General features: G+C 43.3%; 1 protein-coding gene across 5 annotated transcripts in view; it reads left to right on the top strand.

Annotated features, from left to right (window-relative positions):
- The window catches only part of pikfyve (phosphoinositide kinase, FYVE finger containing), a 66930-nt gene extending 40741 nt beyond the window's left edge, over positions 1-26189 (top strand). For 3 of the 5 annotated variants that reach the window (XM_069177421.1, XM_069177418.1, XM_069177419.1), the window contains 12 exons: positions 220-363; positions 452-572; positions 1032-1127; positions 1203-1283; positions 12598-12692; positions 12801-12860; positions 19469-19645; positions 21201-21304; positions 21385-21513; positions 24039-24300; positions 24380-24454; positions 25721-26189. In XM_069177421.1, coding sequence (XP_069033522.1) covers positions 220-363; positions 452-572; positions 1032-1127; positions 1203-1283; positions 12598-12692; positions 12801-12860; positions 19469-19645; positions 21201-21304; positions 21385-21513; positions 24039-24300; positions 24380-24454; positions 25721-25836 — 1460 coding nt within the window. In that variant the 3' untranslated portion in view covers positions 25837-26189. The remainder of the gene's footprint in view (positions 1-219; positions 364-451; positions 573-1031; positions 1128-1202; positions 1284-12597; positions 12693-12800; positions 12861-19468; positions 19646-21200; positions 21305-21384; positions 21514-24038; positions 24301-24379; positions 24455-25720) is intronic. The other 2 variants (XM_069177422.1, XM_069177420.1) reach the window with 1 other exon arrangement.
- Positions 26190-26804: the final 615 nt, after the last annotated feature.

The following is a 26804-nucleotide window of genomic DNA, read 5'->3' as shown; positions in this document are numbered from 1 at the left end:
GATCTGACCTGCTTTGTTTTTGTGTGTATTCATGACATTCTTGTAATCAGTGCACTCAGTTTTGGCATGGCAACACCACAATTTCACAAAGACATGAGACACAGGAGAGATTCTTGTATAGTAAAAGCAGTTTGGGTATTTGAGGATCTCTGACGTCGCCACATGTCTAAAGTCCCTTCTGGTTTATTGTTACTGAATGAAGCTGTTTGTGATGCGGAGTTGTTTCTCTGGCAGAGGACCGTCACCTCAGCATCCTGCCCTCAGCTGTTGGCCCCTTGCTGCCGTCGCCAGGAGAGCCTGGAGCCGAACCTACCACACCCGGGCCCTCCTTCCCTGAGCAGGACTCCCTCAGCATCCCAGAAGGTTCACACACGCAGTCGCATCTCTTGTAGCCGTCAGTGTTGCTCGATGTTACCTGTGCTCTACACGCTCTGCGTCTGCTTGCTTTCAGACGTGTTTGACGGACATCTGCTGGGCTCCACTGACAGCCAGGTGAAAGAAAAGTCCACCATGAAGGCCATCCTCGCCAACTTCCTCCCCGGCAACAGCTACAATCCCATCCCCTTCCCATTGTAAGTGATGCATTCAGGCCCGTGTCTAAGTTCTGTACAAATCATGTCTGTTTATCATGTCTGTCCGATGGATGATGGATGGATGGATGGATAGATAGATGAATGGATGATAGATGGATGATGGCTGGATGGCTGGATGGATGGATGGATGGATGGATGGATGGATGGATGGATGGATGGATGGATGGGTGGGTGGGTGGGTGGTTGGATGGGTTGATGTGTGGGTGGGTGGGTGGTTGGATGGGTTGATGTGTGGTTGGATGGATGGGGGGTTCATACACACAATGGTGTCTGACAGTTGGTGAACTTCACCAGAGGTCCATCACACCAACCAAGACTGTGAAAATACCTTTTGCCTGTTAAAGTAAAGGAAAAAACCATGAAAACATAAAAAAGTACAGCGTATCTAAGCAACAAATACCACATGTTTGTCTCTGACTGTGTCGTCTGTGTTGACAGTGATCCAGACAAGCACTACCTGATGTACGAACACGAGCGGGTGCCTATTGCGGTTTGTGAGAGAGAGCCGAGCTCCATCATTGCCTTCGCACTCAGGTGACCTCCTGCCTCCTTCTTTTATTTGTATTTTATTAATGTCCTGTTTGGTAAAACGTGTTTGTCGCCTTCCAGCTGCAAAGAGTACAAAACAGCGCTGGATGATCTGTCGAAGGTGTTGCACGCAGGAGGGGAGGAGCCTTCACAGGTCATCAGGTATGCAGGGGGCCCACTGGTCACGATCTGAGGGGTGCTCCAGATAGAAAGAACATGTTTGAAGTAGATTGTTAGAAAAATTACTCAGAAGCTGGATTCAAAATCAAACATATCGGACATTTATTCTTGCAAGAAGGAGCAAATACATGTACACTCAAAGAAGGATGTCCAGCATTGCTCAACATCTCTCCTCCGTAGGACAACTTTTATACCGTGTGACAAACAGTTGACAGTTACCCCCCATTCCCTTTGTATCTGCTTTCATAGTTAATACTGAGTTCAGTTGTAGGTCACAAGATAAGGACACAGGGGAGTCGTAAATTAGACATCGTAAATGAGACACTAGGAACATTCTTGAGCCACAGGCTCATATCCCTCCTGCTTATACAAGGTATAACATGTACTTAAAAAAATAAAAGAATCATCATGAGGAAAATCATATTGATAACACAATTGTTGTATCCTGTTCAACCAGACTTCAGTCATTGACACTTCATCATCTCCATTGCTACTTCTCTCAAGTTTCAGCATGGGATTCATTACTTTGTCACACATCAGTGTCTAAGAACATGTCCTGTTCTCCAGGGAGGAGAACAAATACGTCGTCATAAGGGGGTGGTTCAGTCGTAGGCGGAGTCGGTGTCGTATTAGTGGTATCGTACGTTTGGTCAGTCGTAGGAATTGGTGGTGCAGTGGTGAGCACTGTCACCTCACAGCAAAAAGGTTCCGGGTTCGAATCCGGTCCTGGGCCTTTCTGTGCGGAGTTTGCATGTTCTCCCTGTGCTTGCGTGGGTTCTCTCCGGGTTCTCCGGCTTCCTCCCATCATCCAAAAACATGCACCTCAGGTCAGGTTACCTGGCGCCGCGCTAGTGGCAGCCTGCTGCAGCATCTCCCCCCTGAGAGCCCCCCTGCTGTAGTGAAGAAATTTCCCCTCGGGGATTAATAAAGTGTATAAAATAAAAAAAAAAATAAAGGATGTCCTGTTTAGTCAATGTAACATTGATTAGTCTTTGGATCAATCCTCGGATACAGGGAATACAACAACAACCACAAATAATAAGTATGGCTGCTACTATTGAAACACTAGTGAAACAGGCGAGGAACAGGTCTGTCCATTTACCAAACCAAGATTCCATCATCCTGGAAAAAAGATCATCAATCCCAGCATTTACAGCAAGTTCCTCACTTAGGGCGGTAAGTTCCCGCAGAGCCTTGGTGACAGATCCATCTGGTGCTGTATTGTTAGGAATAAACGTACAACATGCAGAGCCAAACATTTTGCATACACCCCCTTTGTCAGCCAGCAGCATGTCCAATGTCATGCCACGCCATAAGACTAGTGGCATCAAGCTGTTCGCTGAGGCCCTTAACAGTGTCTCGTATATAGGACCTAAAAGTGGGCGTACCTCAGAGCATGCAATGCAGTCAGCTTTGCCCATCATCTGAGCTGAGTACTGCATCCACTGTAGCCACATATTGGTATCACCATATCTCGTCTCTAGTGACACCACATCTGTAAATTTTGTTATTTTCAATCGTCGGACTACAAGATCTACGTGTGAGCTCGTATTCGCAACGCTTTGGCGGGATACCGTGGTGGTTGGTTTTACTATATTTATTTGGATCAAGCCCTTTGGATCTGTCCCAGGTACAGCTGCCCCTCGTACTAACAGTCTGGAGTCGCATTGTTTTGGATTCTTCAGTGTCAGTATTAAGGTGTTGCAGTTTCGTATGTGGCAACCTGGTGCGGTAGATCCTTTAATCAGAGACAGTTGTTGTTTTAGGTCGGCACAGATGCTACCATGTACTGGATACCCATAGCCCTTTGAGCTAGTGGTCCACACGACCTGTTTCCAGCTCATGCACATGTCCCTTATGTCAATCTTTTGGTACGCCATGCACAGATATTTGTCTGACCAAACTAAGCTGCGGTCTTTCCCCTTGCAGGGAAGAACCGCACATGCGTCAAATGATGGACTGGCCTGTTGCCATTCCATGAATGTGAGAATGAATGCTCCCTGTACCCAGTACTGATTTTTTGTTCCTTGCATATTCTCCACCAGCCCTTGCAAATGCTCTTATAGTGCGGCGAACTTTGTCAGTAGTCTGAGGTCCTACTGTGGTCTTGTCGTCTGATGTCTGATTGTCAGGTATGTTATATTGGGCTTCGTACCAAAATATGGGCAGTACTATGAGCAGAGCTGTGACTATCAGAAAACAAAGGTTCCTCTGGGGCCACAGAGTCCTATCCTCCTGAATGGATGCCATGTTATGCTGCCTTGAGTCATTGTAACTGAACTGCCCATCCACAGATATACCAAAATAAGCTCACCAGAACCTACTCGCCAGGGTGTTGTTGGTTTCTTCACTGGTTTGAGACAAGTACCCCTATTGGTATCACCTCCCTTTGTAGCCAGACTTCACCACAAGGGAAATGTCAGCTTACTTAATCTGGTATGCCTGTGTTATGTGGTTCAGACAAAGGTTTCATCCTTCTGCAATGGCTGAGGTGTATTCAAGAGGTCTGTTCAACAATCCAAACTGCTGTTGAGGTAGTCAGGAGTATCTCGAAAGCTCCTTCCCACCTGGCAGAGCTCCAGTATTTATTTTTTATCACCTTAAGGAAAACCCAGTCCTCTGGTTTTAGGTCTATTGACTGGTTTTCCACCACCTGTGTAGGAGGGACAACAGAAGACATAATATCTTTTCTTTTTAACATTTTGGCCATGTAGTCTGCAGTCGTCTGGTCAGTGGGCTCTTTCTTGTCCACAATAGGTCCAAGTTGTGGCATGTGACAGGGATGTCCGTGTATCATTTCAAACGGTGAGATGCCTCTTTCACTGGGTAGAATATGCATATTTAATGTTACCAGTGGAATGCATCTCATCCAATTCCACCCTGTTTCTGCCATCATCTTTCTCAATTTTAATTTGATTGTCCCATTAGTTCTTTCCACTCGGCCTGCTGACTGTGGATGGTATGAGCAGTGATCTCTTTACTGTGACCCAAAAGCTGTAGCTAGGTGTTTTATAATGTTCACGAAATGTGTCCCGTTGTCGCAAAATATCTTTTCTGGTATTCCAAATCGTGGTATAATGTCCCTTGTCAGCGCTTTTGCTACGGTCAATGCATCCGGTGTTTTAGTTGGGAATATTTCTACCCACTTTGAAAAAGGTGTCGATGATAACTAGGCAATATTTCTTTCCTTCACATGGTGTTAATTCAATAAAATCCATGCAGAGATGTTGGACTGGATACTCTGGTGAAGGGAACCGGCCCCTTGTGGGTCTCATGTTTCCTTGGGGGTTGTGTTTTGCACATATAATACATGCCAAACAAAAAATTGTAGTAGTTTGTAAAGCCATATGTTGTAAATGCTTAGTTTATTATAGATACCATCCCTCCTGTTGAGACATGGTTCAACCCTTGGCTCAAGAGGGGCGCATATCTATATAAACTTTTTGGGAGTATCATCTTGCCTTCCTGTCATCTCCATAAATCATTGTCTTTTTGTTGTGCTTTATTTCCCTTCCACTGTTGTTTTTCTTGTTCTGTAGCATTATTCTGCATGTTTTTTAGTATCTCATTGTCTACAGGTTCAATCTCTTGTGTGTTTTGTGTCATTATAAGTGTGTGTGCTGCTTTTTTGGCTTCCTCATCTGCCTTGCGGTTTCCCCTTGATACCGGGTCATTCCCTGTTGTGTGTGTGGCACACTTACATATCGCTACCTTCTTGGGGAGCTGTACGGCCTGTAATAATTGTAGTAGCAGATCCTTATGTAGGATCGATCGGCTTCCCTGTTGATGTAATCATACCTCTGTTTTTCCACTGTTGCCCAAACACATGACAGCATGCAAATGCATAACTGCTCTGTCCAAATAGCCACTATTTTTCCTTGTCCTATTTTACAAGCTTCAGTTAAAGCTATCAGTTCGGCTGCTTGTGCAGAATAGTGTGTCAGCAGGCTCCCTGATTTTAGGATGGTTTTTGTTGTGACCACTGCATATCCTGTGGCATTTGTGCCATCTGTGTTTTTTTTACATGAGCCATCCACAAACATAGTCAAATCAGCGTTTGCATATGGTGTGTCTGTTAAGTCTTCTCGTGGTGTCACCCTTTTTCTCTACTGTGGCAATGCAATTGTGTGGTGTGCCGTCATCTGCAGTCGGTAGTAACGTGGAGGGGTTTAATGAAGTACATCGTTCTATAGTGAGATGAGGTTGTGAGAGTAGCATTGCCATGCATGAGAGGTGTCGTGCAGGTGACATTTATGTGATCTTATTCTGTAGAAGGAGAACTGCCACTGCATGTGGTACCTTCAGGGGCAGTTGGTGGAATAACGCCACTGATGCAGAACTTTGTACTGCCGTTGATGCTGCTATTACAGCTTGCAGGCAGGTGGGCATAGCTTGTGCAACTGGGTCTAATTTTGATGAGGAGAACGCCAGTGGTCTTTGCCTCCCTCCGTGCTCTTGGGTTAAAACTGATGTCATAAACCCTTGTTTGTAGTCAACAGTTTGTGTGAACGATTCGCTGTAGTCTGGCAGCCCTAGGACAGAGGTGCTTGCCAACACCTTTTTAATTCTCACGAAAGCTTTTTCTGTTTCTGGTGTTCATTGTATTTTATCGTGGGCAGCCATAGGGTCATCATGAATGAGTTTAGACAGTGGGGAAGTCATTTCTGCATAATCTGGAATCCAATTCCTACAGAAATTTGTCATTCCTAAAAATGACATCATTTGTCTTTTTGTCTGTGGTTTTGGTGCCTTTAAAATGGCCTCCTTACATCCTTTGTCTAGACTCCTAATAAGTGACCTACATGAATCGCACAATAAGGTTACTTCAATCTCTTCTATCAGTAGAGTCACAAAAGGTTTATCTTGTTCTGTGAGTAGTATTTCAACTGTACTTATCTCTAACACGTCACTGGTCTCCTCCTCTTTAGTTTCTAGTTGGGTCTGTGTCTGTGAATCATGTGAATGTGTGTGTTTCTGTATAACCTGATCCTGGAGTGTTTGTGGTTAGTCATGCTGAACCCGTCTGCGACCGCCAACCATCTCCTCCTCCTCCTCTTCCTCCGCCCCTCCCGTCTCCGCCGCCTGCAGTCTCTTGCCCAGTGTCCATTCCTCCCTTCAATTATAGCAGGTGTCGTTACCTGGCTCTCGTGGTCCTCCCCCACGGCCGCCAGCCCCTCTCCATCCACCTCGCTTCCTCCTTCTGAAATCTCCTTGATCATTATCCCTTTGATAAAACACTTCAGAATATTCTGTCTTCTTGTCTTGGATTTGTCCGCTGTTCTTGTTTTAGGTGTTTTTTCTTCTTCCGTTTATCTTTTAGAACTTTTTGTGCATGTACTGCGTGTGCCTTACCGTCTGTTAGTTCGTCTGTCTGCCAGCCCACCTGATGTTTCTTTACAAATGAGCTGATATGAGCGCACAATCCATTTAGGAGGGTGTTCTTTAACTGCTGTGCATAGGGCCCTCTGTCATTATATGGATTTCCTGGTGCTATGCCACTGTGTCTGTCAAACACTATCTTCAATCTTGCCAAATACTGCACCTCTGTCTCATCGTCTCCCTGAGTACATTCTGCCACATGCGAAAAATCTGCTCTAGCTGCTGTCAGATTTCTTATTCTAAGGAGTAATGCTTCCAGCTGAACTTGGTGAGCATTTGGTGACTACCGAAAGGGGCGGGGTTTCCATCTACCAGCGGGTTCCAATCGCCGGTATTGGCACCAATCTACTCCTGTTATCTGTCTGATGCATCTTTCTATTTCAAATCCATTTAGCTGGTAGCTCTGACACAATCATTTTAGCTGATTTTCGAATTATGCTGAATTTCCTTTTGGATGAGGAATGCCATCTACAGCTCTCCTAACGTCCGCTAATGTCCACGGACGATAAACTTGTACTGTGGCTTCCTGTCCCTCTTCTCCTGCTGGGATTAGGTAATTCTATCAGGGGGTGCATCTGTGCGTGGTGCGCTTCTGCATCTCCTACGGTATTATTGAACAGATTCTGATAGTCTCTACCTGATCTGTTTTTTCCAGGCGATGTGGTTCTTAACCATACAGCAAATCGTCTGAACAGTTCTTGGTTGTTGTCTGGGGTTGGAGTAGAGGGGGTGGAGTTTGGTGACGGTGTCGTGGGTTCAGAGACAGAAGCTGGCTGAGCAGCCGGAGGCGGAATAGGCGGATCAGCTGTTACCGGGACGTCTCCCATGTTAGGGTACGGAGGAGGATCGGGCCACGGTCCCATGTTGGTTCGTTTTTGTACCACATAATCATCATCCTCATCATTTTTCCGGGAGAAATGCATTTCATTTATTGGATATAGTATTGGTGCACTAGGAGCTTTACTCCTTTCTCCTTCCCTCTCATTTTTATTTTCGGCATTCTCTTTTTCCTTCTTTTTTCTTTCATTCTCCCTTTCCATCCCTTTTCTCCTGTTCTCTGCCTGTCAGCCATTCCCTTGATTCTCTTAAACCTTCTTTTCCTTTTTTTTTTTTTTTATTTCCCTCACACTTGCTCTCCATCTTCTCTGTCAACTCTCTACATGCTGTCATTGTCAGTTTTCCCTTGAATCCGTGTTCCTTTTCCCATTTTTTCAAATATTATATGTTATCCGCACCTTTTGAGTGCATGCGTGTTATGTCTCCCTCCAAAGGTATCTCTTCAATCTTACTACAGCATGATCCCATTTTTGCGATCTGTGAGCCAACCAGTTTGTATGGACTTCACCCGAGCAACTGGTCTTTATAGTGATATCTGCTTTTGGCACCGTTAGGTTTCCGCAGAGGAGAGTTTAGGTTCCCACCGCAAGGTTTTGTCTCCTTTACACTATAGGACACTCACAGTATCTATTCATTTATTTATTTATTATTTATTTCTATCCATGTGCCAACCAGTTTGTATGGAGTTCACCCGAGCAACTGGACGCTCACAGTATCTAATTATTTATTTATTTATTTATTTTTATATCTTCCGGAAGTTTTCTTAAGTAGTTACCTATAGGTCCCTGACCTATTTTTGTGCGCGTGACTTTTAGTTTACCTAGTCTATTCAGACTTTTTAGTTTATATAGTCTACTCAGACTCTTTAGTTTACCTAGTCTATTCAGACTTTTTAGTTTACCTAGTCTATTCAGACTCTTTAGTACAGGTCCCTGACCTCACTCTTTAGTACAGGTCCCTGACCACACTCTTTAGTACAGGTCCCTGACTTCACTCTTTAGTAGGTCCCTGACCACACTCTTTAGTAGGTCCCTGACCTCAGTCTTTAGTACAGGTCCCTGACCTCAATCTTTAGTACAGGTCCCTGACCTCACTCTTTAGTACAGGTCCCTGACCTCAATCGTTAGTACAGGTCCCTGACCTCACTCTTTAGTACAGGTCCCTGACCACACTCTTTAGTAGGTCCCTGACCTCAATCTTTAGTACAGGTCCCTGACCTCACTCTTTAGTACAGGTCCCTGACCTCAATCTTTAGTACAGGTCCCTGACCTCACTCTTTAGTACAGGTCCCTGACCACACTCTTTAGTAGGTCCCTGACCTCAATCTTTAGTACAGGTCCCTGACCTCACTCTTTAGTACAGGTCCCTGACCTCAATCTTTAGTACAGGTCCCTGACCTCACTCTTTAGTAGGTCCATGACCTCACTCTTTAGTACAGGTCCCTGACCACACTCTTTGGTAGGTCCCTGACCACACTCTTTAGTAGGTCCCTGACCTCACTCTTTAGTACAGGTCCCTGACCTCAATCTTTAGTACAGGTCCCTGACCACACTCTTTAGTAGGTCCCTGACCACACTCTTTAGTACAGGTCTCTGACCACACTCTTTAGTAGGTCCCTGACCACACTCTTTAGTAGGTCCCTGACCACACTCTTTAGTAGGTCCCTGACCTCACTCTTTAGTACAGGTCCCTGACCTCAATCTTTAGTACAGGTCCCTGACCACACTCTTTAGTAGGTCCCTGACCTCACTCTTTAGTACAGGTCCCTGACCACACTCTTTAGCAGGTCCCTGACCACACTCTTTAGTAGGTCCCTGACCTCACTCTTTAGTACAGGTCCCTGACCTCACTCTTTAGTACAGGTCCCTGACCTCACTCTTTAGTAGGTCGCTGACCTCACTCTTTGGTACAGGTCCCTGACCTCACTCTTTAGTACAGGTCCCTGACCTCACTCTTTAGTACAGGTCCCTGACCTCACTCTTTAGTACAGGTCTCTGACCTCACTCTTTAGTACAGGTCCCTGACCTCACTCTTTAGTACAGGTCTCTGACCTCACTCTTTAGTAGGTCCCTGACCTCACTCTTTAGTACAGGTCCCTGACCTCACTCTTTAGTAGGTCCCTGACCTCACTCTTTAGTACAGGTCTCTGACCACACTCTTTAGTACAGGTCCCTGACCTCACTCTTTAGTACAGGTCCCTGACCACACTCTTTAGTACAGGTCCCTGACCTCACTCTTTAGGAAAAAAAAATATCTTACCCGGGTGTCCGACGTTTGATGGTGAATCAGCCTTTCTCTAGGATCCCGTCACCCCTCCTCTCTCCAGTCAGTCCTGGCCTCACCAATGTCCAAACTGTTTCGATAAAGAAACAGGGCGGAGGTCTTTCCTCAGGAGTCCCAGACTCCCCCGTGCACGGTTTCAGGCTACTTCTTGAGAGAAGAGGGGATGTTGGGATCTGGCTCGAAGGATCAATTATGTTAGAAAAATTACTCAGAAGCTGGATTCAAAATCAAACATATCGGACATTTATTCTTGCAAGAAGGAGCAAATACATGTACACTCAAAGAAGGATGTCCAGCATTGCTCAACGTCTCTCCTCCGTAGGACAACTTTTATACAGTGTGACAAATAGTTGACAGTTACCCCCATTCCCTTTGTATCTGCTTTCATAGTTAATACTGAGTTCAGTTGTAGGTCACAAGATAAGAACACAGGGACGTTGTAAATTAGACGTCGTAAATGAGACACTAGGAACATTCTTGAGCCACAGGCAAAGAAAATAAGTACATCTTATTTTCTTTCCATCATAGATGTAGGAGTCATCAGCTGATTCTGAAGCTCCTCAATGTCACAGAGCTTTATAGTGAGTTTATATTCAGTGTTGAGCCTTCTAGTTAGCGAACATACGACCTACCCAGCAGCAAACAGCCGACTAGTGCTGCAGCTAACGATGATCTGAATTACTGCTCAATCTGCAAATTATTTTCACAATTAATAGATTAATAATTTGATCAATTAAACATCCCGATACAAATATCACATCAAAATCTAAAAAGGAGAGACTAGACCTAGACATACAAATAAAACAACCTGACAATGGGGTGGTGGTTCCCATTTTTAAAAAGGGGGACTGGAGAGTGTGATCCAATTATTGGGGTATCGGACTCCTCAGCCTCCAGGGAAAGTTTATGCTTCTTCTAGAAAGGAGGATCGGACCAATTGCCGAAGCTCGGATTCAGGAAGAGCAGTGTGGACCATATCTATCCTGGCAAGGTTCCTCGAGGGGTCCTGAGAGTTTACCCATCCAGTCTACAGGTGGTTGGTGGACTTGGAGAACGCCAATGACTAGCTCCCTTTATTATGAGCCATTCTGTCCCTGTTCGACTGTAGTCAGAGTTGTGTTTGTATTCTCGACACAAAGTCAGTCACGTTTCCAGTGTTAGTCTCCGCCAGGGTTGTCTCTCGACCATTTTGGTGAAGAGGGATCTGAGCCTGAAGTGGGAAGCTTTTGCTTAACTGGTCAATGGTTTGGGTAGTGACCGACATGCAAAGGGAGCTGGAAGGAGAGCCGCCGCTCCTTTGCCTCTTAAGGAGTCGGTTGGTTAGTCGGTTCGGGCATCTGATTAGGATGCTTCCTGGACCAGGAACACGCTGGAGGGATTTTATATTTCATCTGATCTGGGAACACCTTGGAGTCCCCCAGTAAGAGCTGGAAAGTATTACTGTGGAGCAAAAAGTCTGGGCTAACCAGCTCCACGTGCTGCCACCACGACCCGACCCCGGATAACCCGAAGAAAATGAATGGATGGAACGGTCCAAAGACCCCAATATAATAATACATAACTCTGCAGAGAACATGGAAGAGGACAGGAGCTGCAACATCAAAGTATACAGGAAAAAAAAGCGTGAATAAAGCAAATTCATGCTTTGCAAGTGATCTTCTTTACAATTCCTGATGACCATCTTTTCCACCATGCAAGTAATTCAGTTCATGAAAGCCTAACGTTGATACACACTCCTCTTTAGCATCAATTGAGATAATAGTCTAACTCAAGATTCTAAGTAAATGAAGATAAAATGTTATATTGAATGACACGTAGATAATAAACTCAGATTTAAATCAATTGGGAATTTTAAACTGCGGCTCCCCCGTTGACTTGTATGTGATGACAGCCCGGTCTTGCACGAACCAACATGGCGGACGTGTTGACGTATCACAGGAACTGTTCGAAGTAGCCGATGCGACATTTACGTATGTACGTCTATGATTGTGACTCAGCAGAGCCGGCTGGGTCTCACATGTGACCTCAATAACTGGGAAGGTGGTAATGACCACACAAGAGGTTAAAAGCCAGGAACTCCCTTCAAGTGAGTTAGAGTTCAAGAAGCCTTTTGGATGCGAGGGGAGACGTCTTCAAGAAATTCAGGCAGGTCCATTTGCCTTCGGATAACACTTGGACTGAGCGAGATGATGAGAATTTTCACAGATGACATCTAACAAGCCAGAAATTAAATATTAGATATATGTGTCTGGGGACAAGATGATAATACTTCTTTGTGTCTGCGGGATTTAAAAGGACCCTCAGATAATTCCCTCAGGAGCTGGTGGAGACCAAAAACATAGCTGAAAGAGAATGAATAATGGGTTCTGATGGACACAAACATGACTCCAAATGATTGTTAATGTTCTTCTGTAGTTGTTTGAAGAGTGAATAAGCAATTGTTTGCTAACAAGCTCAACACTTAGAAAGTGATGTCATTGTTGTGTTCACAATGTATTTTTCGCTGCCTCCAAGTGACCAAAAACAACAGTACTTGTGCAGGTCATTTAAATAACATCTACCAAGAACGTTTCTTAAGAAACATGTTCTTTATGTATCATATTTGTTGTGTGTATAGATGGTAATAGTTGTTTTAGCTGCAAATTAGCAGGAACAACAAAATCAACAAAGCAAAGGAAATAAACAAGCGTGTTTGGACGTGCATTAGTTTTATTACAAAACAGAAATGAAGAAGAATCAGGTAGTTTAATATGCAGCGAAAAGTGACTTGATTTGTATTTTTCTGTCTGGTCCTCAGTGGTGGAGAGAATCGGGTGAAGAGCAGCCCTGCCAGGCCCAGCGAGTCGGTGTCGTCGCAGCAGAGTCGCAGCAGCACCGACACTGAACCCCTCAGTAGGTGTCTGGGTCCACTGGTCGAAAAGACTAATTCACTGAAGAGTTAAAGCTTGTAGATGCTCTTCTAGAGGTATAATGCTTAACTTGTGTCACTGTTTTGTGCAGAGGATGCTGACTCAGCAGATAAGCAGAAGAAACAGACTCTGAATCCACACGTTGAGCTGCGTGAGTGTTTTTATTTCCCCTCAGAACTTCTTCGACTTGTAACAGTGACCTCAGTTGCAGCTTGAATGTGACTAAAATTACACAAAACACAGAGATCAGAGGACAGAAACACAGAGATCAGAGGACAGAAACACAGAGATCAGAGAACAGAAACACAGAGATCAGAGAACAGAAACAGAGATCAGAGAACAGAAACACAGAGATCAGAGGACAGAAACACAGAGGTCAGAGAACAGAAACACAGATCAGAGGACAGAAACACGGAGATCAAAGGACAGAAACACAAAGATCAGAGGACAGAAACACCTGAGATCAGAGAACAGAAACACAACAGAGATCAATTCAATTCAATTTTATTTATATAGCGCCAAATCACAACACAGGTTATTTCATGCACTTAACACATTAAAGTCCTTACAGCAAGACTTTACAATATTATACAGAGAAACCAACAATTCAACAATTACTACATAAGCTAGGAAGAAAAAACTCCTCTTTAAGGGAGAACAACCTCCAACAGAGGAAAGAAAAACTCCCTTTAACAGGAAGAAACCTCCGACAGAACCAGGATCAGAGGTGGGTGGAGCATCTGTTAACAGAACCGGGCTCAGAGGTGGGCGGAGCATCTGTTAACAGAACCGGGCTCAGAGGTGGGCGGAGCATCTGTTAACAGAACCAGGATCAGAGGTGGGCGGAGCATCTGTTAACAGAACCAGGCTCAGAGGTGGGCGGCCATCTGCCTCGACCGGTTGGGGCGAGAGGAGAGCAGAGAGAGAAAAGGACAGCATAGAGATAGAAGAGAAGAACTGTTGGTGGAGACGACAATCACAGAGCAGAGACATGCAGCTCCATGATGGGACATCTGGAAAAGAAAGAACAGAAACTACACGAGTGAAGGAACTGAATGGAGACAACAGATAATAAGAAGAAACTATGGGAGAGAAGAAGATGGTGAGGTATGAGTCAGTTAAAGAGTAGGAGGAAAGAAAAGAAGCTCAGCATGTAACGAGGTCCTCCAGCAGCCTCGGCCTATAACAGCATAACTAAGGGTTGGTTCAGGTCTACCTGAGCCAGCCCTAACTATAGGCTTTATCAAAAAGGAACGTTTTGAGTCTAATCTTAAAGCTAGAGAGGGTTTCTGCCCCTCCAACACAAACTGGGAGCTGGTTCCACAGGGGAGGAGCCTGAAAACTGAAGCTCCGCCTCCCATTCTACTTCTGGAAACTCTAGGAACCACAAGTAGACCAGCGTACTGAGAGAGAAGTGCTCTGCTAGGATTATATGGTTCTATAAGATCTCTAAGATATGATGGAGCCTGGTCATGTAGAGCTTTGTAAGTCATCAAGAGAATTTTAAATTATATTCTTGATTTCACAGGAAGCCAGTGAAGAGAGACTAAAACTGGAGAAATATGATCTCTCTTGCTAAATCCTGTCAGTACTCTTGCTGCAGCATTTTGGATCAGCTGCAGGTTTTTAATGAGTAATTTGGACATCCTAACAACAAGGAATTACAATAATCTAGTCTAGAAGTAACAAACACATGAATGAGTTTTTCTGCGTCACGCTGAGGAAGGATTTTCCTGATTTTATTAATATTACGTAGATGAAAGAAGGCAGTTCTGGAGATCTGCTTTATATGGTGTCTAAAGGACAAATCCTCATCAAAGATGATTCCAAGGTTCCTCACAGTTTTACTGGAGGCCAAGACAACGTCATCTAGAGTAACTACGTGATCACAGAAAGAGTTTCTGAGGTGTTTAGGACCAAGTACAAGAACTTCTGTTTTGTCTGAATTTAGAAGCAGGAAGTTTTTGGTCATCCAGGCCTTTATGTCTTTTAGACAGGCTTCAAGTTTTACTAACTGATTAGTTTCATCTGGTTTTATAGAAAGATATAGCTGAGTGTCATCTGCATAACAATGGAAGTTGATGCAGTGCTTCCTGATGACATCTCCTAATGGAAGCATGCACAAAGTAAAAAGTATTGGGCCTAACACTGAGCCTTGTGGAACTCCATAACTAACTCTTGTTTGTATGAAGGATTCATTGTTGACATGGACAAACTGGAATCTATCTGATAAGTAGGATTTGAACCAGTCTAATGCAGTTCCTTTAATCCTCGTAACGTCTTCTAATCTCTGTAATAAGATCGTATGATCAATCGTATCAAAAGCAGCACTGAGGTCCAGAAGAACAAGTATAGAGACGAGTCCATTATCTGAGGCTAATAAAAGGTCGTTAGTAACTTTCACCAGAGCTGTTTCTGTGCTATGATGAACTCTAAAGACTGAAAATCTTCAAACAGATCATTCCTTTGTAAATGATCAAAAAGTTGATTTGCAACAACTTTTTCAAGGATTTTAGAAATAAACATCAGGTTGTAAATTGGTCTGTAGTTTCCTAAAACAGCTGGTCAAGAGTCGGCTTTTTAAGTAAAGGTTTAATTACAGCCACTTTAAAAGCCTGCTGGTTACAATAGATAGGTTGATCTGATCTAATATGGAAGTATTAATTAAAGGGAAGACTTCCTTAAAAAGTTTAGTTGGGATGAGATCTAACAGACAGCTAGAGGATCCAGATGAAGAAATAATTCTAGTTAACTCAGAGAGCTCAACAGGAGAGAAATGTTCCAAGTTTACATCTGGTCCTACAGTTGCTTTCAGGGCTGCTGTGTTTAACATCACATTAGTGATGGTGTCAGGAAGGGTCGACCTGATTCTCTCCCTGATAGTAAGAATTTTATTAGTAAAGAAGTTAATGAAGTCATTACTGCTGAGAGCTGAAGGAATAGAGGGCTCAACAGAACTGGGACTCTTTGTCAGCCTGCTACAGTGATGAAAAGAAACCTGGGGTTGTTCTTGTTGTCCTCTATTAATGATGAATAATACACTGCTCCAAAAAATAAAGGGAACACTTAAACAACTCAATGTACCTCCAATCAATCCCACTTCTGTGAAATCAAGCTGTCCAGTTAGGATCAACACTGATTGAGGATCAGTTTCACCTGCTGTTGTACAAATGGAACAAACAGGTGGAAATGAGGCAATTATCAAGACAACCCTATAAAGGAACGGTTCTGCAGGTGGTGACCACAGACCGTTTCTCTGTCCTCATCCTTTCTGGATGATTGTTGGTCCCTTTTGCATTTTGCCAGTGTCCTCACCACTAGAGGGAGCATGAGGTGTCTCCAACCCACAGAAGTTGTTCAGGTAGTGCAGCTCATCCAGGATGGCACATCAATGCACGCTGTGGCAAGAAGGTTTGCCGTGTCTGTCAGCACAGTGTCAAGAGCACGGAGGACATACCGGGAGACGGGCCGGTCCACCAGGAGACATGGAGGGGGACGTAGGAGGACAACAACCCGGCAGCGGGACCGCTATCTGCTCCTTTGTGCAAGGAGGAGCAGGAGGAGCGCTGCCAGAGCCCTACAAAATGACCTCCAGCAGGCCACTAATGTGCATGTTTCTGCTCAAACTGTCAGAAACAGACTCCATGAGGGCGGTACGAGGACCCGACGTCCACAAGTGGGGTCTGTGCTCACAGCCCGACACCGTGCGGGGCGATCGGACTTTACCGGAGAACACCGAGATCGGCAGCTTCTCCGTCGGCGCCCTGTGGTCTTCACGGATGAGAGCAGGTTCACACTGAGCACATGTGACAGACGTGACGGAGTCTGGAGACGCCGTGGAGAACGTTCTGCTGCCTGCAACATCCTCCAGCGGGACCGGGTCGGCGGCGGGTCAGCGACGGTCTGGGGAGGTGTTTCTTCGGAGGGCCGCGCAGCCCTCCGTGTGCTAGCCAGAGGTACCCTGACTGCCATCAGGTCCCGGGATGAGATCCTCAGACCCGTTGAAGACCATCTGTTGGTGCAGCGGGTCCTGGGTTCTTCTGATGCAGGACAATGCTCGGCCTCATGTGGCTGGAGTGTGTCAGCAGTTCCTGTACGATGAAGGCGTCGATGCTCCGGACCGGCCCGCCCGTCCCCCAGACCTGAATCCAATCCAGCACATCCGGGACATCGTGTCTCGTTCCGTCCTCCGACGCCACGTCCACCGCAGACTGTCCGGGAGTGGACCGATGCATTGATCCGGGTCTGGGAGGAGATCCCTCAGGAGAACATCCGTGGTCTCATCAGGACCATGCCCAGGCGTTGTAGGGAGTGATACAGGCACGTGGAGGACACACACACTACTGAGACTCATTTGGACTTGTCTTCAGGAATCTCCACAGAAGTTGGATCAGCCTGTGATCTGATTTTTCCACTTTTATTTGGAGTATGATTCTGAATCCAGACCTCCATGGATAATGATTTTGATTTTCATTGATCATTCTGATGTTATTTTGTTCTCAACACATTCCACGATGTAATGAATAAAGATTTTAACTGGAATATTTCATTCATTGAGATCTAGGATGTGATGTTTAAGTGTTCCCTTCATTTTTTTGAGCAGTGTATAAGTTCTGGCCTTACCAAGAGCTTTCTTATATAATATTAGACTCTCCTTCCAGGCAGGTGAAATTCTTCTAAATTAGTGGAACTCCATTTCCTTTCCATCTTTCTAGTCGCTGCCTAGCAGAGCGTAGTTCTGAGTTGTACCATGGAGACAACTTCCTCTGGTTCATGACTCTCTTCTTCAGAGGGGCGACATCATCTAGAGTTGTAGCAGAGATACTGCAGTGTTTTCTACCAGATGATCCACTTGTGTGGGACTAAGATCAACGTAGATGTCTTCCACTGCTTTAACACACGGCATCGAAGAGGATAAACATGTAACTGCTTCCTTAAACTTGGCCACGACATCATCTGACAGACATCTACTGTAGTGGGATTTATTCCCACATGCTGTGTCGTCCAGTATTGTAACTTCAGATGTTAATAAGAAGTGGTCTGACAAAACAGGGTTTTGAGGAAATACTATTACATTTTCAGTTTCCATCCCATATGACAGAACCAGATGGAGGGTGTGGTTACCACGGTGACGGGGTTTATTTACATCCTGATAAAAGCCTATAGAATCTAATAATGATCTGAAAGTAGAACTGAGGCTGTCGTTGTCCACGTCAACATGAATGTTAAAGTCTCCCACTATCATCACTTTATCTGAACTCAGCACTAAATCTGATCAAAAGTCAGAATTCAGTTAGAAACTCTGAATAAGGACCAGGTGGGAGATAAACAACAACAATACAATCTGTTTCTCTGCTTTCCAGTTTGGGTGAGAGACTAAGAGTCAGACTCTCAAATGATTTATAACTAAGTTTAGGCTTTGGATTAATTGATAAACTTGAGTGGAAGATTGCTGCCACTCCTCCTCCTCCTCCTCCTCCTCCTGAATCTCTAGGAATATGATAATGAATATGACTGGGAGGAGTTGCTTCATTAATCCTAACATATTCTTCCTGTTGCAGCCAGGTCTCTGTGAGACAGAGTAAATCAATCTGATGATCAGTTATCAAGTCATTTACTAACAGAGATTTAGACCAGAGAGATCTCATATTTAATAGTTCACTTTTAATTGTCAGATTTTTTTGATCCATGAATTTGGTAGGATCGATTTTTATTACATTTTTATTGATTTATTTAAGAAGCTGCAGAGGAGCTGTAAGACTGCAGCTCTGCGTCCTGGCCTCAACCCTGGATGTCAGGTTTTAGGGCTGTTAAGAGACATGGCCATATTTCTAGAAAGAAGAGCTGCACCATCCAAAGTAGGATGGATGCCGTCTCTCCGGATCAGACCAGGTTCCCCCAGAAAGTATTCCAGTTGTCAATGAAGCCCACATTGTTAACGGGACATCACCTCGACAACCAGCGGTGAAGTGAAGACGTACGGCTGAACATATCATCACTGGTCCGGTTAGGAAGGGGTCCAGAGAAAACTACATAGTCCCACATTGTTTTTGCAAAGTTGGACACCGATTCCACGTTAACTTCAGTGACCTCCGATTGGCGTAACCGGGTGTCGTTACTGCCGACGTTAATAACAATCTGACGGTATTTACGATTAGCCTTAGTCAGCAGGACAGAGATCAGAGGACAGAAACACAGAGATCAGAGGACAGAAACACAGAGATTAGAGGACAGAAACACAGAGGTCAGAGGACAGAAAGACACAGATAAACATGCCTTTGTCAAAGAGATTTTCCTGTTAAATGTTATATCTCTTCATTTGACGCTTAGGTAGAGCTCAGCTATGTTAATACATGTTTCAAAATATTTTCCAATCAAAAAACACTGAATCAGGTCCCCTTACTGATCATCTGATCATGTGATTTTTCTGAGTCACAGCGGGAGAAAACTGTGTTTTGAGTGGAAATAGAACTTTTAGTTAATTTGTTATGAGGAACCGTGACGTGACCCCTGACCCCTGAACCCAGGGGTCCACTTGGATCCTCAGAACCGAATGGACATCTCTGAGGACCTTTCAATCCAGATGCAGCTCAGTTGAATCTTTCCATCGTAAACTCTGCTCCTTCTCTAATAAAACATTTACAATCAGTTAAAACAGAAAATATTCAGTCATGATATTATGGAAACAGATTTGATTCAAGTATATCAAATTTGAAATCTATCCTGGCTGATGTTGTCTTCCACTCTGTGAACGTGCAGAGTTTTCTGACGCCAACGCCAAGTTTTACTGTCGGATCTACTACGCCGAGCAGTTCCACAAGATGCGAGAGGAGATCATGGAGAGCAGCGAGGAGGACTTTGTCCGCTCGCTGTCCCACTGCGTCAACTGGCAGGCTCGCGGAGGAAAGTCTGGAGCCGTGTTCTACGCAACAGAAGGTTGGTGGCTGAGACGTGACGCTGCTTCACATGTAATCACACATGTTACTGAGGCTTCACATGTAATCACACGTTTCTGGGGCTTCACATGTAATCACACATGTTACTGAGGCTTCACGTAATCACACGTTTCTGGGGCTTCACATGTAATCACACGTTTCTGGGGCTTCACATGTAATCGCACGTTTCTGTGGCTTTACATGTAATCACACAATTCTGGGGCTTCACATGTAATCACACATTTCTGGGGCTTCACATGTAATCACACAATTCTGGGGCTTCACATGTAATCACACGTTTCTGGGGCTTCACGTAATCACACGTTTCTGGGGCTTCACATGTAATCACACGTTTCTGTGGCTTCACATGTAATCACACGTTTCTGTGGCTTCACATGTAATCACACATTTCTGGGGCTTCACCTGTAATCACACGTTTCTGTGGCTTCACATGTAATCACACAATTCTGGGGCTTCACATGTAATCACACAATTCTGGGGCTTCACGTAATCACACGTTTCTGGGGCTTCACATGTAATCACACGTTTCTGTGGCTTCACATGTAATCACACGTTTCTGTGGCTTCACATGTAATCACACATTTCTGGGGCTTCACATGTAATCACACATTTCTGGGGCTTCACCTGTAATCACACGTTTCTGTGGCTTCACATGTAATCACACGTTTCTGTGGCTTCACATGTAATCACACGTTTCTGTGGCTTCACATGTAATCACACATTTCTGGGGCTTCACCTGTAATCACACGTTTCTGTGGCTTCACATGTAATCACACAATTCTGGGGCTTCACATGTAATCACACAATTCTGGGGCTTCACGTAATCACACGTTTCTGGGGCTTCACATGTAATCACACGTTTCTGTGGCTTCACATGTAATCACACGTTTCTGTGGCTTCACATGTAATCACACATTTCTGGGGCTTCACCTGTAATCACACGTTTCTGTGGCTTCACATGTAATCACACGTTTCTGTGGCTTCACATGTAATCACACATTTCTGGGGCTTCACCTGTAATCACACGTTTCTGGGGCTTCACTTGTAATCACACGTTTCTGGGGCTTCACATGTAATCACATGTTTCTCCTCTGATCTTGAACCTGTGATGTTGATCTGGTGGAACTGAATCTCGTCCTGTTTCTGCAGTTTCTGAAGAAAAGATCTCATTGAATAAATACAACCAAAAGTTAAAAACAAACGTCTTTATGTGACTTCAACCTGACGCTGTTTTAAGCTGTTTTAGTAAGCAGCTGCGTCCCTTCATGAAACAGTGGGAAACAATTGCTGGTTTCTCTCTTAAATATACAGATTTTCATATTTCTTTTGTTGAGTTTTGGTGTTTGTTGAACAAAATGTGCAATTTTTTCGAAATTTTATTTGATTTCAGCGACAAAACTCTTAGTAACGAAAAAATTAGCAGACAAATCCGTAATGAAAATAATCGTTTGATGTTTGTCAAACCTCATTTTTCAAAGTTCGTATTTATTAAAAAGGCTCAGTGATATGCACTGATTGTGTTTCTGTCCCGACAGATGACCGGTTCATCCTGAAGCAGATGCCACGCCTGGAGGTCCAGTCCTTCCTGGATTTTGCTCCTCACTACTTCACCTACATCATCGGAGCGGTGCAGCAGAAGGTACGCATCAGAAACATCTGCTTTCTGTCTGAGTTCAGCTGCCTGAGTGAAATAAATAAATAAGCGTGTTCGCACCGCAGCGTCCGACGGCGCTGGCGAAGATCCTGGGTGTTTACCGCATCGGGTACAAGAACTCCCAGAACAACACGGAGAAGAAACTGGACCTGCTCGTCATGGAGAACCTCTTCTATGGACGCAAGATGGCTCAGGTTGGACTTCCACACACCTACTGACTCAAGGGCTTCTGCATTTTCACTGTTTTCTACTTTCTACGTCTGTTTTCTCACGTTTCCCACAAAATAAGTTAAAAAGTGGAAATGACGGACAGTTTCTGTTTTCTTAGTTGAGTGGTTCTCTGGAGGACCTCAGGAGTCACGGAAAAACAATTCAAGCAATTTGGGCATTAATACATGTATTTGCTATTGAATTTATTCATCTATTAATTACGTTTTTATAAATGATGTACTGATTGATTGTTTTATGTTGTTTTTGCCCGTAAGAGGCGGCCATTTTGAGCGTCTCGCCATGAAACTACGAGTTGCTTTAAATCTTATGTACATGGACCGACCTTCTCCAAACATCACAGGTATGATAACAGCCCCGCCCTGAAGACCCCTGTGGGGTAATATTCGCTCATAGTCATAGCGCCCCCTGTTGGCCACCGGAAATGACACTTTTCATACTTTCACATTCTACGTCGAGCTGGTTGAGCCCATGAACCTAAAGTCGGGTCACAATAACCTAAACATGTAGTTGATGATATATTGAGACATTCGTTCGACTTTGTCAATGGGCGTCGCCGTGACGATGCGGCAAAGTTGGATGTCTCGCCGTGACACAGGAAGTTGATGTTTAAGGTCAAAGGATGCTTGAAACCTCACGAAACGTGTCACATACATCCGGCGCGGTGAGACGATACATCCGATGTGTTTTGCAAGTGGGCGTGGCCAAACGGCTCGCCAGCGCCCCCTGCTGGAGACAGGAAACGAGACGAAAATAGCAACTTTAAGCGGGTATACGCGGTCCCACGCTACACGTGGGGAGGCGGCGCGCGGGAGTGCAAGGGCCCGTCTATCACGGCTTGCAGTTTTAATTTGAAAATCTTTTTTATTTGAACTATTTATTGATGGATTAATATTTCATTTGGAAATCATATTCATGATTTCTCTTTTTATTGCCCATTTAAAAATCAAATAATAAACTACTTTGTAATTTAGTCTCTTTTTTTATAGATTAACATATGCATTTGCAAATACATTTATTAATGCCCAAATTGCTTAATTACTATTCCCATGACTCCGTTGAACTGATCTGATTGGAAACCGGACGCTACTACGACCTCTAGTGGCACTTGGTGGTATAGCAGCTTAAGACACTTCTGCATGGGAACCATTTTTCAGAGCCGGAAGCTACAATCACTTTTATATATGGACTATTTATATACAGTCTGTTAATATACAGTATGTTTATATACAGTCTATTTATATTGTCTATAAACAGTATATTTATATACAGTATATTTGTATACAGTCTGTTCATTTACAGTATATTTATATATAGTCTATTTATATACACTATATTTGTATACAGTCTGTTTATATACAGTATATCTGTATAGTCTATTTATATAGTCTATAAACAGTATATTTATGTAATATATTTATATACGGTCTATTTATACAGTATATTTATATACAGTATATTTGTATACAGTCTGTTTATATACAGGCTGTTCATTTACAGTATATTTATATAGAGTCTATTTATATACTATATTTATATACAGTATATATATATAGTCTATTTATAGTCTATTTAGATACACTATATTTATAGTCTATTTATAGTCTATTTATATACAATATATTTATATAACATATACTTATACAGTTTATATACAGTCTATTTAGATACAATATATTTATATAATGTATACTTATACAGTTTATTTACAGTCTATTTATATACAGTCTGTTTATATACAGTCTGTTTATATAGTTTATTTATATACAGTCTATTTGTATATAGTCTATATACAGTACATTTTTATACAGTATATTTATATAGTCTATTTATATACAATATATGTATATAATGTATATTTATACAGTCTATTTATATACAATATATTTATACAATGTATACTTATTCAGTTTATTTACATACAGTCTATTTGTACACAGTGTTTATATACAGTCTATTTGTACACAGTGTTTATATACAGTCTATTTGTAGAGTCTATTTATATAGTCTATTTATATACTGTATATTTATACAGTCTGTTTATATATAGTCTATTCATATACAGTCTGTTTATATAGTCTATTTATATACAATATATTTATATAATGTATATTTATACAGTTTATTTATAGTCTTTTTGTATAGTCTTTTTAAATACAGTCTGTTTATATACAGTATAATTACATATAGTCCAATTATATAGTCTATTTATATACACTATATTTGTATACAGTCTGTTTATATAGTCTTTATATAATCTATTTATTTACAGTCTATTCATATACAGTCTATTTATATACAATCTGTTTATTTACATTTTATTTATATACGGTATATTTGTATACAGTCTATTTATGCAGTCTATTCATGTACAGTATATTTATATACACTATATTTATAGACAATCAGTGGGAGGAAGACAACTGGTCGGTGGTAAGTGTAGTTTTTGTGTGAAATGAGTCCGGTTGATCTGAAACCGTCGTCTCCGCAGGTGTTTGACCTCAAAGGCTCCCTGAGGAACCGAAACGTGAAGACGGACTCGGGGAAGGAGAGCTGCGAGGTCGTTCTGCTGGACGAGAACCTGCTGAAGCTGATCCACGACAACCCGCTGTACATTCGCTCTCACTGCAAGGCCATCCTGCGAGCCGCCATTCACAGCGACGCCTACTTCCTGTCCAGCCACCTCATCATCGACTACTCCCTGCTGGTGGGGCGGGACGACGCCACAGACCAGCTGGTGGTCGGGATCATCGGTGAGAGGAGGAGGGTCGTCTGGACCGTCGGTGCCATGTCGGGGTTCGTTTTCTAACTGCTCTTCTGCTCTCCCTGCAGATTATATCAGAACGTTTACGTGGGACAAGAGACTGGAGATGGTCGTCAAATCCACTGGAATCCTGGGAGGCCAAGGTAAACACGATAGATGGGAACAGACGGGTGGAGGGGAAGTTGGCAGGTGGATGCCACAGATCATCGCAGTCACGTCTCTGCTCGGACGAGGCGACCGAAGTACGTTATGAGCTGATCCGAGTGGGTGGAGGTGAACACTGCAGATTGTCGGCATTGCCGTTAGTGGCATTCCTGTCAGTCGCTGCACGATCTGACCAACAGAAAAATATAGAAAAAGAAAAATGTTATCTTGGCGTTTCCTGCCAGCAACCGAGCGCTTCTCATGACTTACAACATGATGCTCGCACATCCAGCACTGGTGAGAATGAAGAGTACTAAACAGATGAGCCTGTTTTCTACAGAGACTAATCTGATTGGTTTGTCATTTCACAGACACACAAGTGAGTTTGTCAGCTCACCTTGAATTGGGAGTAAAACTGACTTTTTGGAGCATTACTGCAGTTTCCATCCATTAAAAGTTTTCATGAAAGGAAGTTAGTTTTTAGCCAAAAAATTTGGATGCAAGTTTGAAGTGAGTTTTTCTGTGGTAAAATTGCTGAAATCAGAAAAAAATTTGATTGTTTTTTTTTAAGAACTACCTGATAATAATCATGCTGCACATCACACATTATTTTAGTTATAATCTTTGTTTATTTATTGAACTTAGAGAACCCTGGAGATAAAAGCTCCTAAAAGGTCCTAAAAGCTGCGTATGTCTCCAGAACAGACCGTCTGTGACTGGAATATAGAAACAAGGACTACATCAGCTGTTAAAATAAGAGCTTTAGATGCTGTTTAATTCATGTTCATTCAACACATAGACCTGCTGGATGAAACAAACAAAGAGACGTCTCTGACAACTGGACGTGTGGAGAAAACTCATTTAACATCCAGTATTCCTCTCTTTAATGGTGAAACCACATTTGCCAGAAACCCCGTCATTTTTTTTCCCGCTTGTTTGGGTTTTATCCGGTGCAGTTTGTTTGAGTTTCTGTTGACGACATTTTTGCATAAAAATCACGAGATGTTGCGTTCATTGTTGTGAGGACAAGCGGAAGGTATTTCTGGTAGTCTCTCTGAAGCCTCTGAGACTTATGAGTCGGTCAGTCAGACGCTCACTTTAACATCAGTTGTTTCGACCTCTCGGCCGTCGTGTTTTTGGCCCCGCCCCTCCACCGTACTCAGGGTTCAGACTCACTGGTGTTCTTACAACCGTCCTCCCGCTGATGATGACGATAGCTCTTCCTCTGTGGTCTGCTCTGACCTGTCACCGTGTTTTCTCTCCAGGGAAGCTGCCCACCGTGGTTTCCCCGGAGCTGTACAGAGCACGGTTCTGTGAGGCCATGGACAAATACTTCCTGATGGTCCCGGACCACTGGACCGGCCTCGGCACCAACTGCTGATTACTGAACACACAGCTGGACGCTCTTTGCGCAGAAACCGGTTTCCTGGAACGAATCTACTTGAGGCAGAAGCACACTGGATGTTGAGTGTTGACGGGTCCGACTCCATCCTGCACGCCATCATTCCATGAAGCAGCATCTGCGGCATTATGAACACATCTGGATGTTTCATGGCAGTATTTTTTGGTCCTAATTTGTGACCCTCTGACATGTTTCAGAGGGACTCTTGTTTTATTTGAGTTAGTGCCACTAAAAACATTCAGTCTGGTGGTTTAAGTTTGATAAATAATTTGTGTAATTTAACATTTGTAAATGTACAGAGATTATGTAACAATTAAAATGTTATTACCCTATCTGTTTGTTTTGGAGTTCTTGGATAGAAATGATGCAGAGACGATAAACGTTTGGATTTATCAGTTATTTACATACAATATGACGTCAGTTAATTTGTACCTAAAGCTTTTATAATTCATGTTTTTACATGTACGATGGTTCACACGACCTCTTGTATGAACTGAAGAGAGTTGTCTGACTGCAGCTCTGTGGAGCGTTCAGCATCTTTCATCACGTTGGTTTGATTTTACAACCTGCAGCTTTGATTGACACTTGTCGTTTTCAGACATGACAGGCAGCTGTTCTCAGGAAAACGATCTAAAAAGCCAAAGTACCCAGTCAGTGTGAAAACACTGTAGTATTTAGCAACGAAACCAGCAGATCTTTTCCTGAAGAACTGGTGGCGACCAAAAACGGAGTTAAAAGAAAGTGAAAGTTGGACTTCAATCAGCAGATGTCACGAACATGATGTCACTTTATAGCCGCTGGGTGTGTGAACAAGCAACTGTTTACTAACTTGTTCAGAATGAATAATATAAAACATCAAGCAAAAAGATATATTTACAGATTTTAACAGGTGTGCAACAACTGGACTATAAAACCATCCTGTATATTTTTTGTAAAAAAAAACAAAA

This window comes from Embiotoca jacksoni, unplaced genomic scaffold (assembly GCF_022577435.1).
Source record: "Embiotoca jacksoni isolate LCO1_2020_lvr unplaced genomic scaffold, fEmbJac1.0.p SCAF_72, whole genome shotgun sequence".
Classification (NCBI taxonomy): domain Eukaryota; kingdom Metazoa; phylum Chordata; class Actinopteri; family Embiotocidae; genus Embiotoca; species Embiotoca jacksoni.
Note: the sequence above shows the minus strand (reverse complement) of the source record. Positions and strands in the feature narration are given on the sequence as shown.